Genomic DNA, 17,741 nt, shown 5'->3' on the forward strand with positions numbered 1-17,741 from the left:
GCGGCCAAGTGAAGATACACTCATAGTCACTGGTGACTCAGACAGGTTTAGGTGGAAACCAGACATTTGCTCACATCAAGGGAAGGGTGCAAGTGAAAGGGGGTCCCTGGCACGCTCAGCCTGATCAGGACTTGTGGACACTCCTGCACACAGGGCTCCTCTGGGCTAGAGGGGATGCCCTGTGCCCCTGCCCCAAGACTAGCCCAGGGCTGGGAACTGGAAACCTCCCGCTGTGAGCCCCTCCCAGGAAAGCACCACCCTTGCCTACCCTCCTACGGGGCAGGACATGCCCAAGCCCCGCCTGTCAGTGGGAGGCAGGAGCAGGAGGCTGGGACAGACAGAACCAAACCCAGACCTACTTGACTCAGGAGCCGCCACCCATGGGGAACAGCCACTGTGTCCCTCAGGCCCCCCGGAGGCTCCGGGCCTCCTTCTCCAGGAAGCCCTCACTGAAAGGGAACAGGTGAGGGCCAGGTGGGACCTTGGCTGCCCGGAGCAGAGTCTCCCTTAACCTGCACCCAGGGCCAGACTGTGAGCCCCTCCTTCCCTTGTCCCCAGGGAGGACAGCTCGAGGAAGCTGGCCATCCCATTCAGCACCCAGGCTGCTTGCGACGGGGACACCACCACTGACAAGCTCTTCTGCTACATCCCTGGGACGGTGAGCTGCTATAGGGGCTGCCTTGAGCCCCAGGGTGTGTATGTGGCCCATGTCACCTGGGCTGGTCTGCAAGTGTGGCTCTGCCCACTTGGGTGTGCCTGCATGTGCTGGTGTGTGTGCCCCTTAGCATGTGTGTCTGTCAGCATGGGGACCAAGTCTTGGTGCAGCAGGGGATTGTCACTCTGCCCAGGGAGATTCAGACCCAGAGCCAGATGAGCAACAGATACGGCCCTGCCCAGTCTGAGTGGGAGCAAAATCAGGGCCTGTGAGGATTTGGTTTCACACCACCAGAGGTAGAGAGAGGCTTCCAGGACATCCCTGTCCATGGTTTTGCACACACACCCTGGCCCCTCCCAGGGCCTGGGGCTTGGGTCCAGCGCCAGCACCTCCCAGCCTTTGTTGTGGGTCATGGGTTGTGCGGGTGAGATCACTGGAGAGAGCCAGGGGCTTTGGGGGAACATTAGGGGGTGTCACTGGAGCTACTTCTGGGTATAGGCACTCTTTGGGTCTCCAGTTAGCTTTATCTGCTAACCAACCACCCAGGCCATACAGCAAGGATGTGGCTCCCAAGCACATGCTACATCCCCCATCTACCCCACTAACCCCTGCTGAGGGTAGAGTGCCCAGCCCCTTTGCCCAACACAACCAGCTCTAGGTAGGACAACAAGGAGGAACCCACCTAGTACAGCCCCCTCCTGGTGACACTCCACCCCAGGTAGGTGTGGCTTTGCTTCAGGCAGGGGCTCCAGGCTCATCTGGTTGACAAAATAGTTGTGGCTCCACACACTGCACTCCTTGGCCCGGCACCCAGACCCCTCCCCAACTTGTTCCCATCAGCCCAGCCATCTGCTCTTCTGCCCACTGAGGCCCTGGGCCCCAAGCAGCAGATGCTGCCTTGGAGAAGTAGATGGGGAGGGTGTCCAGCCAGCCCAGGGCTTTTTGTGTGACCACATCTCACCTTGCCAGGACACAGTGACCAGGGAAGGGCCAGGATGTATTAAGCCTCAGGAGGTGGAGCTTGGGAGGCATTGGCCACCCCAGTCCTCAGCTCTATCTGGGCTCTGGGCCCTACTAAAGCTCCCAGCTGAGTCCTCCCTAGGCCAGGCCACAGGACTAGCTGCCGATTGTGGCCTATTTGTCATGAGTGCCATCCTGGCATTAAGTTCCCACATTGGGTGTGGGTGCAGGAAGCCCCACCCAGAAGCAGGAAGGCCAACTGAGCCACACATCTGTCTGTTCACATTCCTGGGCTTGCCCAAGGGGCAGTCAGCTAGACTGGGTATTGCTCCCTTCCACCTTCCAGAAAGAGCGTGACCCCCACCTCAGCCCAGCATGTGATCACACTCTCACCAGCCCTGTGCTGACCCCTGGTCTGTGATTGAGCCCCTGCTTAGGACTGGCCAAGTATGATGTGGAATGACCCCCCCTAACACACCAGAGGCCACACCCTAGGCTCTAGGGTCAGCAGTGAAAGAGACTAAGACCCCTTTTTCATGGTGCCCCTGATCCCACAGCAAAGGTGGAGGCCAAAACAAATCAGACATGGTTAGTGCTCAGAAGAGCTCAGAAGAGCTCTGAAGAACAGGAAGGGGAGAGAGATGCAGGACCTTGTGAGAAGGTGAGGGTGAAGGTTAGGATAAGGGAATGGCAAGTGCAAAGGCTGAAGGTAGGGGCAGATCACAGAGGCCCTCAAGGCCTGGGCACTTCTGCAAATGAAGGCTAGGGGTGGTCTCTTCACCTCCTATCACACTTTTGGCTCAGAGTGGGCTGTAGTGGGGATATTTACTGGAGGAAACTGGTAAATGTTACAGACCAGGGCCTTTGTCTTTTTCTGCATATGCTTCTGTGTGACATGGGAGGGTTTGGGGTATTAGCATTTTCTCAGGTTATAGTTTGAGGGAAAAGCAAAGATGAGGAGGGTTGAACCCACTAAGTCCAAATCTCAGGCTCAATCTCCAGACCAGGTAGCTCTGCTGCAGGAAAGTGTGTGTTTGTGTCCGTGTGTGTGTGTGTGAGCACAAGCGTGTGTGCATGTATAGTAGCAGGTGGGGAGGGGACATGTTCTGCCACTGCTGTGTTTCCATGTGAGGAGCCTGTGGGTACACAGACAGGACCCTGAACATGTGAAGGCAGGTGTGCTCCCACTGTAAGTGGCATGACTGCAGGGGCAGGCCATGCCCACATGTGTGTGACCATGTGGACATTAGCTGGGGCTGGGGGCCCCAGGGCAGGCCTCCTCCACATCTTTGTACACCCCCAGGACATCCCAGGCCTGGAGAGTCAGCCAGAGACCCTGGAGCAGCCATTCCTAAGTGTGTTCAAGAAGGCACAGCGGAGGGTGCCTGTGAGGAGCCTGGGCAAGGTTGTGCACTATGCTAAAGTCCAGCTGAGGTTCCAGCACAGCCAGGTGGGGGTCAGGCCGGGCGGGCTGTACACAGCACCCCACCAGCCTGGAACCTGCCCCCACCCAGGTCCTCAGACAGGACTTTGCTGTCTTCGCAGGACATCAGCGACTGCTACCTGGAACTGTTTCCCTCCCACCTCTACTTCCAGGCCCACAACTCCGAGGGACTCACGTTCCAGGTGAGGCAGTATGTGGCAGGGCAGGGGTAGCATCTGGCCATCCCTCCCTGAGTTTCTGCAGCCTCTCCTCCCCTGTGCCCTGGCAGGGGCTGTTACCATTGATGGAACTGAGTGTGTGCCCACTGGAGGGATCCCGAGAGCATGCCTTCCAGATCACAGGTGCGGGGAGACGCTGGCCTGGCCCCCAAAGGTGCCTTCTGACCTAGGCCATGGCAGGGGTACTTTCCTCTGGCCGTGGAGCTCCAGGTCCTTTGCGCCCAACCCTCTCTGCCCCTCTGCCCACAGGCCCGCTGCCCACACCCCTCCTGCTGCTCTGCCCTAGTGAGGCAGAGCTGGGCCTCTGGCTCTACCACCTGGAAAAGCAGATGGCCCTGGTCAGGGGGCTGAGGTGCTGCCACTCAGCAGCCCCACAGGTCAGTACTTGGAACCCTATACCCTTATCCCAACCCTCCCAGCCTGCCCTGACTTTCTCGTCATCAGGGTTCCTCTGGGGATGAGCTTCCCCGGACACCGCAGCACCACCTGATCCAGCCACAGCTACAGACATTGTTGGAGCCTGAATCTGTGGGCAAGGCCCGCTGTGCCTCCAGGGTCAAGCTGCAGCATCTGCCCTCCCAGGTGGGCGGAAGGAATGTAGGGCTGGGGGGAGCAGGAAGGGATACCCAGTGCCAGCCCCTGTCCTCTGGTACCCACAGGAGCAGTGCCAGCGGCTCCTGGTCCTATACCCCACCTCCTTGGCCATCTTCTCAGAGGAACCAGATGGGCTTTGCTTTAAGGTGGGCCCCTCCCCGAGGCTTGGCCCAGGGAGGATCTAGTGAGGGGGCAGGCAGGGACAGAGGCTCAGGAGAAACCTGAATTTCAGGACCTGTTGGGACAGAGTGCAGAGCCCTGCTCTCCGGGCCCTGCTGCCCTGGTCAGTCTGGTCTCAGCTCTAATGTGAGAGAGAGCCTCACCCTGGGCATCCCATGTCACCCATGAGATTCCTTGGCCACCAGCCTAAGCTGGTAGTATGGGGGGTGAGAGCCTCCCGGGAGTCACTCACACATGCTTGTCCCATGAGGGCATGTGCATGCATGTTTACACGTGTGTGGTGCATGTCCTTTGAGACTAGAGTGTGTCGGTGGTGTGCACTCACAGTAAACTCCAATCACTGAGAAAAATAGGGCTTCTCCATGATCCCTGCCCTATTTTAGTGGGTGACCCCAGGGGACCAGTAAGCTTCCATCTGTATCTTCCAACCACCCTGCCCCATGGTGTCTGCCTGGTGTCTGGCTGTTGGAGTTTCCAGCCCAGCTCTGAGGCTGAACTGGGAAGCAGCTGCCTATGGGGAGCTGGGCCTCATGTGTCATCCTGCAGGGTGAGCTCCCGCTCAGCATCATCAGCTTCAAGTGGGAGGAACAGCAGGTCCACTCATTCCTGATTGAAGGTGGGGCCTGACCCCACCCTGCCTTGGCCAGTCAGGCCATCAGTAGGGAGGTCAGGGAGGGTGTGAGCCTGGTGGATGTGCTAGCTCTGTGGTGGGGCTTTGTGGAGCTCACTGCCTGTGGTCCCTCACTGTGTCTGTGTGCCAGGGCCCCTCATCAACACCATCCGCGTGGTGTGCGCCAGCTACCAGGACTACAGCCATTGGCTGCTCTGCCTGCAGACTGTCACCAGCAGGGACCAGTCCCTGCTGTCCTGTGCAGAGGGCATCCCGGAATGCCAGGTGCCCCTACAGGTGAGGTCCTGGGCAATGGTGGCAGCAGGGCAGAGTGTAGGCCTAGGCAGGAGTGGGTGGGTGGAGGGTCATGAGCACCCAGCTCATTCCCTGGGTGCCAGGTCATGGGGAGCAGCCAAGATTCATTCACCTCTGATGGACAGACCAGCCAGGACGTGGGGTACCTGACACCCCCCTCCTCCCATACCAGCCACTCCTTGCCAGAGTCCTCAGTGCCATCCTCTGCAGCCTGCCCAGTCCAGCCTGTACCCGTGAGTACCTAGGGGTGGCAGGAGGAGGGGCAGGAGGCCATGAGATTGGGCCTGGATTGGTGAAAGCTTCCTATAGTCTCAGAGAAATGCATGGGAGAGGACCCCCAGGGAGCTTTCTGGAAGGGTCCTGATCCCCACAGGACCAAAACAACCCTGACTGCACCAGCATTAGCCAACGAAGGGCAGAGCTGAGACGTAGTGGCACTGGCCAGTCATCCAGGAGCAAGGCCTGGGCAAAGGGGCTAGGCACAGCTGCCCCACTGCACCTGCACCTGGACCTGAGCAAGGTGGGCCCCACAGGCTTCCCTGGCTCCTGCCTACTCCCCTGCCAGGCCACTGTCTCCTGTGCCTAGCCCAGAAGACTTGGGCTATGTCCAGCTGGAGAAACTATTCCCCCACCCCTACCCTTCAGCTAAGCAGGCCCAGCCTGGAGGGCAGCCCCAAGGCCCCAGCTCATGCTTCGGAGACACCACACTCCCCTCTCTACGCTGACCCCTACACACCACCTGCTACCTCCCACCACAAGATCACAGATGCCAGGGGTCTGATCGAGGTGACAGAAAGGGCTGAGTACCCTGCATCCATGGGCATCTAAGGGGGCTTCTGGGGCACGGATCCCTGGCCCCATGGAGGTCCCAACACAGGGCCTCATGCTACTCACTCTCTCAGCTCTCCAGCACCATGTGGAGCCTACCTGGATCTGTGCCCTTCAGCCTGTTCCCCTCCATCTCTGTGTCTGTGCCTGTCTCTGACCCTGGCTCTGGATCCTTCAGCTCCCCCAGGCCCCCTGACCCTCACTTGCTCTCCAAGAAGGGAGCCCTATGGTCCCAAGCCTCTCAGAGGCACCAAGGCTCTGTCAAGGGCCGAGAGCTGCAGCCCCAAGACTCCACTCAGGTTGTGAGTAGCACCTAGTCTCCAGGGGTACTGTGGGGATCCTCCTGGACTCTGAAGGAGCAAGAGAATTTGGGGGCCTCAGAGACTAGACAGAGAGAGGGAGGGCAGAGCAGGGCTGGTACAGGCAGAGGAGGTGTCTGCAGATCTCTGAGCTCCCTGCCCCAACTCTGCCTAGCTCTCAGACATGTGGTCTGGGGTTCCCAGGTCTCTCCTGCCAGGGAAGATTCACCTGCACCCCGGCCACCTCCCCCAGGTGAGTGAGGGCCCCACCTTCTGTGGGCAGCTGGGACTTCCTAAGCCAAAAAAGCTCTGCCTCCCTACAGATGGCAGGACCCCAGGGGGGCACGAAGACCCAGGATGCCACAGTATCTGGAACAAGACATCATTTCCCTCCCACCAGAAGTGGGCCCAGCTTGGGGAGCCTGAAGCTGGGATGGGAGTCATCCAGTGGATCTGATGGCCCTGGCAGGGCTACTTCTCAGGACTACCTGCACCCACCAACTGGACCGCCCTCCCCTGGGACCCACATAAAATTCTGAGTCAGGGTCTGACTCCAGAGGGACCTAGAGAGTCTCCAGAGGCCCGAGTTCAGAAGGGCCCCATCCCTAATCTGGCTCCTACCATTCCCCCAAACTGGGAGGCCAGAAGGAGGGGGCTCACCTGGTATGGCTGGACCACAGGTCAGGGTGAGGTGTGAGGGAGGTCATCCCTCGGCTCTGCCCCCAGGAGGGATTGGAAAGGGGCTCGAGCTGAAAGATGGTGTGGGCATGAGGGTCAGAGGTCAGCAAAGTACAAGCTAGCACGGGCAGGGGTGGGGGTGTCCCAGCATTGCCTGGCCACATGTGGAGTAGGCTGGTATGAGATACTGATGCCACTAAATGAGAAAGAAAGCAGAGATTTTATTGGCGCCTTGTGTCCAGGCATCCTCACTCAGCAGAAGGTGTCTCTCACCATCCCAGGACCCCATGCAAGCTGTCTTGGGCACCTGTCAGGCCACCTCTGTGCTCTGCTGCCATAGCCTCTTACCCACCCCATCTCCCACTCCTCATCCCTGGGCTCCCAGCCACCACGAAGGACCCCCAGGGCCCCATCCCTCTAGCTGAAACCATCAGCTCTGCCTCTGCAGCCTTACCTAGGGTCCCCAGAGGAGGAGCTCCTAGCTTTGGCCCTAGACCCCACCCCAATGGGGCAACTGGGGCCTCTTGGAACATACCCACCTAGACATGCTTACTGCCTCAGGCTGGAGCTTAAGCAGGCCTGGGGCTCCAGGTATGGAGGGGCCTTGGCACCCTCTCCAGATCAGCCCACCTGTGAGCTCCAAGCCTCAAGGTCCTGGTGCCCTTGCTCTTGTCCCCTGCATAGACTTCCAGCAGGACCTTGTGTCTACCTTCACCCTTCCAACATCCAGTATTCCATCCTCATACCTCCTCCACATACCACATGACATACAGGGTGCTGGCTGAATGTGACTTCAGATAACAAATAATTTCCTAGGATGAGTATGTCCCAAATGTTGCATATCTGGCATCCAACTTTAGGTGCCTTTCTGGCCCCTCAGTGGCTCCCTCTCAGCCTTCTCCTGCACAGACGTCCAGAATTGCCCCTCCCAGGTCAAGGCAGGGAGCAGGCTTGGTCATGGCCAGACCCTTAGTTGAGTCTGAGGTAGCATCTCTCAGGACACTGCCTCCCTCCTGGACACCTGTGTTCATCTCCTCATCCTGCTTCTTCCTGGGTCCATCCTGGCTGCTAGGAGCTGGTGCTGCGGCTGGGGCTGGGATTGCAGCGCCCTTGCCCCACCTGCCGGCGGAAATGGCGGATGGCCGAGATGGTGCCAATGTTGGCCAGCAAGACTGCAAGAAGCACAAGATCTCCTAAGGGCCAGCTCTGGCCAGCCATCACCGTCTGCCCTATGACCCAGCATTCAAAGGCAAGGGCAGTGGTTCAGCAGGCAAAAGCAAGGTTAGGGAGAGACCTGCATCTCCCCCACACACCCTCTTCCTGCTGGTCCACTGGGAGAGGCCGGACATTGCTGCCTAAGTCTCACTTCTTGGCCCCAGCTCCCCACCCCAGGGCCTCAAACCTGTTTTCCAGGCGTCTGGGGAGTGCAAGTCTGATGTCCTCACAGCCCAGGTGGCAAAGGCTACAAACACCAGGCACATGTCATTCTGGCTGAAGGTGAACGAGGTGAGGGGGCCCCAGAGTTCTCCTAGGAAAGAGAAGCAGGCCCTCAGCTGCAGCCACCTCCTTTCTGAGATGCACCTGTCCTGAGAATCACCTGTCCCGGATATGTCTGCCCCAGGACATATGTGCCTGGGACATGTCTGCCCTGGGACATGTCTGTGCTAAGAATCATGCCTCCCAGACACATCTGTCTAAGCCACATCTTCCCCGTTGTATCTCTGCCCTAAGACACAGAGTAGCTTGTGACATGGATGAATCAGGCCAGTTGGACGAATGGCCTCTGGGGTCCTCTCCCTCCTTGTCTGGGACACATTCTGCAAAGGGGATATGACATATATCACCAAGGGTAGTCTGGGTAGACATACGTCACCAAGGGAGCACCTGCCCACTGGAGCAGAGGGACTGCACTGCTGCTGTTTGGGCCTGAATATAGACCCAGTGCCTGGCCTAAGCTGCACACCTGAACTATGTCCTGGGATACTCAGGAGCTAGACCCTGGGCCCCCTGAGTCTGATGGCCTGGTTCTGTCCAGCCCCTCCTCAGTGGCCCTTTTGGCTGAGGTCCCCGGACAGTGTGTTCCCAGGATCTGGACAGGCCTCAGGACCTGAGCAACACGCACCTGGCTGCCTGACCATCAAGCCAAGCTGCTCTGCTCTGGCAGGGCCAGGCCCTGCTCCCAGGGAGGATGGCCCCAGGCCCCTCCCAGGCCTGTCCTCCCTGAAGAAGTGTTCATAGGCCTCAGGGATGGAGATGGGCACAGGGTCTTCAGGCGGAGGGGTTAGCACAGCCTCAGCCCTGGGGAGTGGGGCTAGGGAGCAGCATCCCCAGGGACTTGGCCTCTGAGCTTGGCAATCCTGGAAGAAGAACTCGCATATGTCTGGCCACTGGACTTCAGCCAGAGCCTGGCTGGTTAATGCCACCTCCTCAGCATCTTCCTCCTCCTCCTCATCAATGGTGTCACAGAAAAAGAACTCATAGGCCTCTGGGAGGGTCACTGCAAATTGGCTCCTGGGCCCTGGTGCCCTCAAGGCAGAGGGGGCTGGAGGGGGGAGATGCTTGAGGATGCGAGGCTTGGGGGGTCGGGGCCCGATGGCCACAGCATCCCAGGTTCTAGGCTCCTCATGGCCCCCAGGTTCTGTCCGGGGAGATGAAGGCCAAGTGGTAGATGGCGATGGGGGGCCCAGGGCCACCACTGATGCTGGCTTCTCAGGGCTGGGCCCAGCCATGGAGAATCGTACTTTCTTCTTCTTGGGGGTGTGAATGGGGTACACTCGGTGCTCCCCTGAGAAGTGTCCAGGGACACCTGCTAAGGGCTTTGCTCTGGGGATCACTCCAGTCTTCATCTCCACCACATGAGGCTCAGCCTGGGGGACAATAGATTGGGATAGGGCAGCAGCATCTGCTTTGGGAGCTGATATGGACACAACCTCGTCTGAATCAACCTTAGAGACAGAGTGAGGCGGAGTGACATGCGGCACAGCCACAGAAACAAGTGTAGAGGGAACTTCTGGCTTAACTTCTGGACCTTCTGTAGGCAGGTCCATATCCAGTCTCGGCTTGGAGGTGAGTGTAGACAGAGTCACATCGGGTGGAGGCCTGAAGTCAGGTGTAGACACAGCCACATCTGGTTTAGCTATTGAGAAGTCCAGATGAGCCTCCTTGGCAGGTGTGGACTCTGGGTATAGCTCACCTCTGGGGGTTGTTCTGAATTGGTCGGTGCCTTGCTTGATCACAGAGACAGGGTTAGATACGTCCAAACCAGGCCTTCTTCCGGTGAGCAGCTCAGGGGCACTTGAGCCAGGCCCAGGAATTCCTGTAGAGTCTGGCCCCAACTTGTCCTGCCTGGTTCCTGCTTTTGGCATTACCTCCCCAGCTTCCAGACTCTTGCCCCTGGGCCCAGCCAGGCCAAGACCCTCCTCTGGCTGTGCTGTGAGCAGTAGGGAGCCCAGCTGGGCAGGGGCAGGGCCTGGGGCTCCTGAATGCCCACCCGCCTTAGCACCCATGGCTCTCCTCTTCTTTCCACTGGAGCTTCGAGGCACGGTTCCAGGATTGTTCAGGGGGTCCTGGAGTATGGCATTGTGGCCAGGAGACCTGGGACTCCATGAGGACATCCCAGGGAGGCTAGGGGCAGGGCCCTGCAGTAGCCTCTGCCTCTCATCCCCACAAGACACTGGCACCAACAGGGCTGAGGAAGGAGCGGTGGCACTAGAGCCAAGAGATAGTGCGGACGTGCTGGATGTCTGCTCACCAGCTCCCAGAGCCAAGAGAGGTTCACACTGAGACCTGCTGACCAGCTGCTGGGCAGCCACATCTTCCTCCTCACAGCCTAGCAAGCCCCGCCCGCCCAGAGCCGGCTGCCCAGGAGGACCACTGCTGTCTTCTTGGTCAATGTCACTGGACAAGAGTTCATCCCCAGAGGCCAGGCCAGCCTGTGGGAGACCACACTCATCAGCTGTGGCAGAGAATTCAGCCCAGTCCTGATCGCTCAGCTGGACACTGTACTGGAAGTTTTCCATTTGGGGTTAGCAAAGGCACTGGAGGGGCTGAGCAGCGTGGTCACAGATCTGGGCCCTGGGCCCTGGCCCATACAAGCTGCCACTGCCCAGTCCAACCTGGGGGCACCTCCCACACTGCCATAACATCATCACAGCCTGAAGAGAAAAGAACAGGTCCAGAGGGAGTTAGAAAATCCTGACTCAAACTTTCCCTGAGTTAGAAAATCCTGACTCAAACTTTCCCTATTTCCAAACTAACCCCAAAATGGTAACTCTGTAATGACACACTGTTACATTATTATATCATTAAAACCAAATACTGTTCTGTACTAAAGAAGAACAGTGACCCCCACGTTCTGTGTTCCCTCCTTTCCTCACCTCCTCAACCATCTTCCAGGGCTGCCAGTACCAAGGCCAACTTTATATGGCAAAGTCCATTATTCAGACCTCCCACTGGCATTAGTCCCTCAGATGGTCAGCCCTGACCTAGCCCAGTGTGCCTGAGTGGCAGGCGCCACAGGCAGCTGTGGTATCCAGCAAGTTACCAGCCCTTTTGACTGGGCCAACCTGTCATTAGCCTTCCTCTGAGCTCACCAAGGTCATACTGGTGCTGACCAGAGCTGACTCAGGGGTCAGCAGGGAGACCCAGGGCAGATGGTCACAGAGCAATGAGCCTTCTGACTCCAGCAGCATGTCGGACCACTCTTAGGGTCTATATGCTGCCAGACCTGTTCGCTGCTCAGCTTCCTTCTTCTGCTCTGTCTCAGGGCACCAAAGTGACCCCAGCCAGCTGTAGGTTCTACCCGCTATGGGGCTGCCCTTCAGCATTCAGTCCAGGCGAGGATAATCTCCCTGCTATGGTTCTGAGACAGAGAAGCCTTGATCCCAAGGCACCATGGCTACCCACTAATGTTTGCCCTCCTTTCTGGCCCTTCCAGATGTTTCTGGGGCTCTCCACCATTGGGACCCCTTAGTTTAGGACTAAGTAGCTGACTATGACCTACCTGGGTCCTGGCAGCCAGCTGGGCAGCAGCTGGGTGTCTGAGCTGCTCGCCCAGAGCGGCATGGTGCTGGGTTCTCTACACAGGCTCCACCCCCACTGCCAAAAATACCTGTCCCTGCAAATCACATGTGCCTCATGCCAGCTGACAGGGCCCAGGCCACAAATAGATGGCATTTGATCCAGCACCACATCCAGCTGCATGAGGGATGTCTTTCCAGCACAAGGCCAGAGAAGGCTGACCTGCAATCACTAAACCAGGGCCTCCCTTTCCTGAACTGAGGCCACTCTGTGCTTCCTTCTCCTGCTAAAAACCCTCAGTCCCCATCCACCACCTCTAGAATGTTCCTGGCTCAACATTGGAGATGACCATTGCACCATGGCCAGGATTTGCACCTCCTTGGCCTGACCTTCTGGGGCTTATGTGCGCTCCCTAGTGGCATGGCTGAGCCTGCCAGTGGACCTATGGGAGCAGGTGGGGGTACTGCAGGCTATCTGTGGAAGTTCACCAAAAGAACATGGACCATGGATCTCAGGAGCAGGTCGGAAGGCTAGGGAAAAACAGTGGGTGCACTCCTGGTCAGCACCTCTCCTGGCCTTAGCCCATGTACAGGACCCAAGATGGCTTCACAGAATCTCCCTCCAGGGTTAGCATTTGGCGTTTCAGCCCAAGTGGACCAATCCAGGAAGAACCTGGAGGGTGACACAGCCTCTGTGCTGAGGGGCCCCTCGCCAGGCTGCCTTGAGTTCTTCTCTATAAACTTCATCCTGAGAGGAGACACAGAGAGGGTGACTTGCACACAGTCACACAGCCACACAGGCAGTAAGTTGCAGAGGTGAGTTTCAGAGGCCCTGCTCTTACTCTGCACTAGCTGCAGAGGGTGGGCCTGCCCTGCTCTGCCCTACGTTCCAGCCATCCTGAGCTTGGAGCCTATGGTGCCCATTCTCAGGTAGGTCCTGAGCTGGGAGACAAGGGGATAAGAGGACAGGGTGGGAGGCAATCAAACAACTATCCAATCAAACTGTTGACTAAGCTCATCTTCACAGCAACACACTCTAGGAAAGAAATGGAGGGCCACAGAAACCCCTGAGGTAGGGACCCCGAGGCTTACGAGGTCTGGGGACGAGATTTGGGGGACAGAAGTCAGCATCGTGAGGCATGGCAGTGTCACTGGAGAAGAACAAGGTCTCAGCTCACAGGAGGTGTACTATTGGTGCTGAGCTTTTCCAGAAGTAGCCTTTCCCCTCCCCTAGAGGCCACAGAACTCCAGGGCTGCCCAGGGCAGGCAAGTGTACAGAGCCTGGGACTCCATACAGAAGGAGCCCACTCTGGAAGCCTGTTTGCATCAGCCTCCTTCTCACCCTTTACACCCTGGAGACAGGCTGCCCTGAGAGCTGTCCTGAGTGTAACTTCACCGTGTGGCTGCATCTATTTTCCCAGGGATGAAGGTTTGGATCATTTCCAGTTTGCAGCTATTTCAGGCAGTGTTGCTGTGAACATTCTGGAACATTTCTTTTGGCAACCCCATGCCGGAATTTCTAGGATGCAGGCCAGCAGTTTTCCTAAACAGTTGTGCTGACACACACACCAATCACAGGATGTGGGGTTCCCTGCACTGCACATCTGAGATCACCTCTGCCACTGTGGGCATCGTGCTCTGTGGGGGTGCCATGCCACAGTTTCAGTTCACATTTTCCTAATGATCAATTATCCGCTGTCAGTGCCTCTCCCGCTGCAGGTGTCCTTGGTGCCTGCCATTTCCCTCTTCCTTGTTGATTTGCCAGAATTTGTTGTAGATTTTAGACAAGAGTCCTTCATCAAGTGTCTCATGAGTGCCTTCTCCCTTTCTGCCTCCACTTTTCCCTCTTAGTGTTTTAGATGAGCAGAAGATTTTAATTTTTACATAGTACAATTTATCAACAATTTCCTTTATGAGGCCAGGTGCAGTGGCTCATGCCTGTAATCCTAGCACTCTGGGAGGCTGAGGCAGGAAAATCACTTGAGCCCAAGAGTTTGAGGTGGCTGTGAGCTATGATGCTTTAGCACTCTACCCAGGGAGACAGGGTGAGACTCTGTCTCAAAAAAAAAAAACAAACAACAAACAATTCCTTTGGGTTAGCATGAACCTTTTTCTGTTCTTTTAAAGAACATATTCTTACATGTTTAGAAAACTTCATTGCCTTGCTTTTCACACCTGAAATGAATTTTTATGGATCCTGGGATGTGGGGTCACATATATGGACTTGCTTTGTTTCTTTTCTTTTCTTTCTTTCTTTCTTTTCTTTTTCTTTTTTTTTTTTTTTTTGAGACAAAGTTTCCCAATGTTGCCTAGTAGAGTGCTCTGGCATCACAGCTCACAGCAACCTCCAACTCTTGGGCTTAAGCGATTCTCTTGCCTCAGCCTCCCAAGTAGCTGGAACTACAGGTACTCACCACAACACCCGGCTATTTTTTTTTTTTTAATTGTAGTTGTCATTGTTATTTGGCAGGCCTGGGCTGGATTCGAACCCACTAGCTCCAGTGTATGTGGCTGGTGCCCTAGCCTCTTGAGCTACATGTGCAGAGCCGACCCTGCTTTGTTTCCATACGGACACCAGGTCAATCCAGCACCACATGATGCAAAGACAGGGCTGTGTCATACTGTAGTCCAAGCACCTGTGTGCAGAGGCATTGTGCCTAAGGTGGAGCAGAAGATTCCCTGGGAAGGTGGAGAGGTCTTGGCCTGCTGTGCCCCTAGAGGCCACCAGAGAGCACAAGGACTCCACTGGATGCCAACAGTGCTGGGCTTCAACAACTGCGTCCTGGTGTATAAGGCGGTACCCCAGGGCCTATCCCTCCCACCAGGGCACAAAAGGTGAGTTGGTTGCTCCTTGGGAGATTGTTCTGTAGTTGTATAGGCCCTTTCAAGTCATTGGTCTTGAGATGGTCAGCTCTCAAGAATAAGAACTAATTTTCTTTTTAAAAATTTTTCTTACTTATAAATGTGTATATTAGGTTTCCACTTTTGCCTTCACAGAATTAAAAAGGCTAAATTTAATAACAAAAACAATATTTAACATAAGAACTAAGAACAAAAACCTCATAAAGAATGAATGAAGATAAATACATTCAAAAAAGGAATCAGACGATTTCTTAAACTGATCGAAGCTATCTATGACAAACCCACAGCTAGTATTTTACTGAACAGAGTAAAACTGAAAGCTTTTCCTCTTAGAACTGGAACTAGACAAAGTTGTCCTCTGTCACCATTACTATTCAACATTGTGCTGGAAGTTTTAGCCAATACAATTAGACAAGACAAGAAAATAAAGGGCATCCAAATGGGAGCAGAGGATGTTAAACTCTCCCTTTTTTTTTTTTTTTTGATGATATGATCTTATACCTGGAGAACCCCAAAGACTCAACACAAGACTCTTGGAAGTCATCAAAAAATACAGTAATGTCTCAGGATATAAAATCAATGTTCACAAGTCAGTTGCTTTTGTATATGCCAACAATAACCAAGATGAGAGGTTAATTAAGGACATAATTCCCTTCACCATAGTCCCAAAGAAAATGAAATACTTAGGAATATACCTAACAAAAGAGATGAAGGAATTCTATAAAGAAAATTATGAAACCCTTAGAAAGAAAATAGCAGAGGACATCAACAAATGGAAGAATATACCATGCTCATGGCTGGGAAGAATCAACATTGTTAAAATGTCTATACTTCCCAGGGTAATTTACTGATTCAATGCCATCCCTATTAAAATACCAACATCCTACTTTCAAGACTTGGAAAAAATGATTCTGCATTTTGTATGGAATCAGAAAAAACCTGTATAGCTAACACAGTTCTTAGTAACAAAAACAAAGCCGGGGATATTACTATACCAGATTTTAGGCTATACTACAAGGCCATAGTGGTCAAGACAGCATGGTATTGGCACAAAAATAGAGACATAGATATTTGGAATTGAATAGAAATCCTGGAAATGAAACCAACAACATACAGCCACCTAATCTTCAATAAACCAAACAAGAACATCCACTGGGGGAAAGACTCCCTATTTACTAAATGGTGCTGGAAGAATTGGACATCCACATATAAAAGACTGAAATTGGACCCTCACCTTTCTCCACTTACAAAAATTGATTCAAGATGGATAAAGGACTTAAATTTAAGGCATGAAACAATAAAAATTCCCAAAGAAAGAATAGGAAAAACACTGGATGATATTGGCCGGGGGAAAGACTTTATGAGGAAAACTGCCATCACAATAGCAACAACACCAATAATAAACAAATGGGATTTAATAAAACTGAAAAGTTTCTGTACAGCCAAGGAGACAAAAACCAAAGCAAATAGACAACCAACTCAATGGGAAAGAATATTTGCATATTTTGAATCAGACAAAAGTCTAATAACCAGGATCTATGCAGAACTTCAATTAATCTATAAGAAAAAATCCAACAACCCCATACATCAATGAGGAAGAGACATGGGCTCGGCACCGGTGGCTCAAGCAGCTAAGGCGCCAGCCACATACACCTGAGCTCCTGGGTTCGAATCCAGCCCAGGCCTGACAAACAACAATGACGGCTGCAACCAAAAAATAGCCAGGCGTTGTGGCAGCCACCTGTAGTCCCAGCTACTTGGGAGGCAGAGGCAGGAGACTCGCTTGAGCCCAGGAGTTGGAGGTTGCTGTGAGCTATGATGCCACAGCTCTCTACCCAGGGTGACAGCTTGAGGCTCTGTCTCAAAAAAAAAATAAGAAACAAAAAACAAAAATAAAACAAAACAAACAAAAAAAAGAGACATGAATAGAAACTTCTCTAAAGCCAATAGACGAATGGCTACTAAGTATATGAAAAACTGCTCATCATCTCTCATTATCAGAGAAATGCAAAATAAAATCACCCTGAGATATCATCTAAACCCAGTGAGAATGGCCTATCTCACAAAATCTCAAAACTGCAGATGCCAATGCGGATGTGGAGAGAAAGGAACACTTTTACACTGCTGGTGAGACTGCAAACTAATACAACCTTTTTGGAAGGAAGTATGGAGAAACCTTAAAGAACTCAACCTAGACCTCCCATTCGATCCTGCAATCCCGTTACTGGGCATCTATACAGAAGGGGAAAAAAGCTTTTATTATAAAGACACTTGTACTAGGCTGTTTATTGCAGCTCAATTTACAATCACTAAAATGTGGAAACAGCCTAAATGTCCTTCAACTCAGCAATGGATTGGTAAGCTGTGGTATATGTATACCATGGAATATTATTCAGCCATTAAAAACAATGGCGATTTTACAGCATTTATACTAACCCAGATGGAGATGGAACACATTATTCTTAGTAAAGCATCACAGGAATGGGGAAGAAAGAATCCTATGTATTCAACTTTGATATGAAGACAATTAATGACAATTAGTGACATGGTGGGGCATGGAGGAAGGGGATACTGGACAGAGAAGGAGGGAGGGGGTGTGGGAAAAAAAAGAAAGAAATTAGTGACTAATTCTTACATAAATTGTATTTAATTTGGACCAAAGTACACTACTTAAACATTAATTTTTAATTCAACATGTTAATATGTTGTTTATCATATTGCATCCTCATTTATAAGTGAAATATGTTTGTAATTTTCCCTTTATAATAATATATTTTCTCCAATTTTAATATCAGGTGTATCCAGATTAAGTAGAATGATTTTGACGTATTTCTTTTTCTATTGTATGTAAGATTTGGCATGATCTGTTTTTTTGAAATTATCTGTTACTTTCATTTATAAATATTAGTTGTTTATTTTTTTGAGACTTTGGAAAAAACAAAATAAGAAGAAGTTAACTGATCAAAGTATTCTATAATAGACATACTTCTATCTGACAATGTGAATGTTACTTTCTTTGCATTATTACTATTATTATTGCTTAATATTTTTTTGCAGCAATCATCTGAACTAATTTTCTT

General features: G+C 53.2%; 2 protein-coding genes across 2 annotated transcripts; one reads left to right on the forward strand and one right to left on the reverse strand.

The window, feature by feature from the left end:
• Positions 1-380: 380 nt before the first annotated feature.
• On the forward strand, positions 381-6,560 carry PLEKHN1 (pleckstrin homology domain containing N1). Its single transcript, XM_023515238.1, has 17 exons — positions 381-463; positions 559-658; positions 2,919-3,065; positions 3,161-3,241; positions 3,328-3,400; positions 3,527-3,654; positions 3,758-3,859; positions 3,937-4,017; positions 4,598-4,667; positions 4,813-4,906; positions 4,987-5,010; positions 5,041-5,209; positions 5,350-5,496; positions 5,622-5,762; positions 5,879-6,106; positions 6,308-6,356; positions 6,427-6,560. Exons 1-17 carry the CDS (start codon positions 381-383, stop codon positions 6,558-6,560), a joined length of 1,851 nt encoding a protein of 616 aa, XP_023371006.1.
• Positions 6,561-7,849: 1,289 nt separating this feature from the next.
• PERM1 (PPARGC1 and ESRR induced regulator, muscle 1) lies at positions 7,850-10,800 on the reverse strand. Its single transcript, XM_023515135.1, has 4 exons — positions 10,150-10,800; positions 8,904-9,726; positions 8,184-8,309; positions 7,850-7,953 (listed from the first exon to the last, which is right to left on the reverse strand). The coding sequence occupies exons 1-4, from the start codon at positions 10,798-10,800 to the stop codon at positions 7,850-7,852; spliced, it is 1,704 nt and encodes a 567-aa protein (XP_023370903.1).
• Between the last annotated feature and the right edge of the window lie 6,941 nt (positions 10,801-17,741).

Source organism: Otolemur garnettii, unplaced genomic scaffold (assembly GCF_000181295.1).
Source record: "Otolemur garnettii isolate 467f Iridium unplaced genomic scaffold, OtoGar3 scaffold00067, whole genome shotgun sequence".
NCBI lineage: Eukaryota > Metazoa > Chordata > Mammalia > Primates > Galagidae > Otolemur > Otolemur garnettii.

Bases quoted from the DNA above. Each gene is read 5' to 3' on its own strand.
- PLEKHN1 (XM_023515238.1), top strand. From the start codon at position 381: ATGGGGAACAGCCACTGTGTCCCTCAGGCCCCCCGGAGGCTCCGGGCC. The intron at 3,066-3,160 runs GTGGGGGTCAGG...CTGTCTTCGCAG, and splicing joins TGAGGTTCCAGCACAGCCAG to GACATCAGCGACTGCTACCT. The intron at 4,018-4,597 runs GTGGGCCCCTCC...GTCATCCTGCAG, and splicing joins CAGATGGGCTTTGCTTTAAG to GGTGAGCTCCCGCTCAGCAT.
- PERM1 (XM_023515135.1), bottom strand. From the start codon at position 10,800: ATGGAAAACTTCCAGTACAGTGTCCAGCTGAGCGATCAGGACTGGGCT. The intron at 8,310-8,903 runs GTGCGTGTTGCT...TCTCTTTCCTAG, and splicing joins CTTGATGGTCAGGCAGCCAG to GAGAACTCTGGGGCCCCCTC. The intron at 7,954-8,183 runs GTTTGAGGCCCT...TGCTTCTTGCAG, and splicing joins CCCAGACGCCTGGAAAACAG to TCTTGCTGGCCAACATTGGC.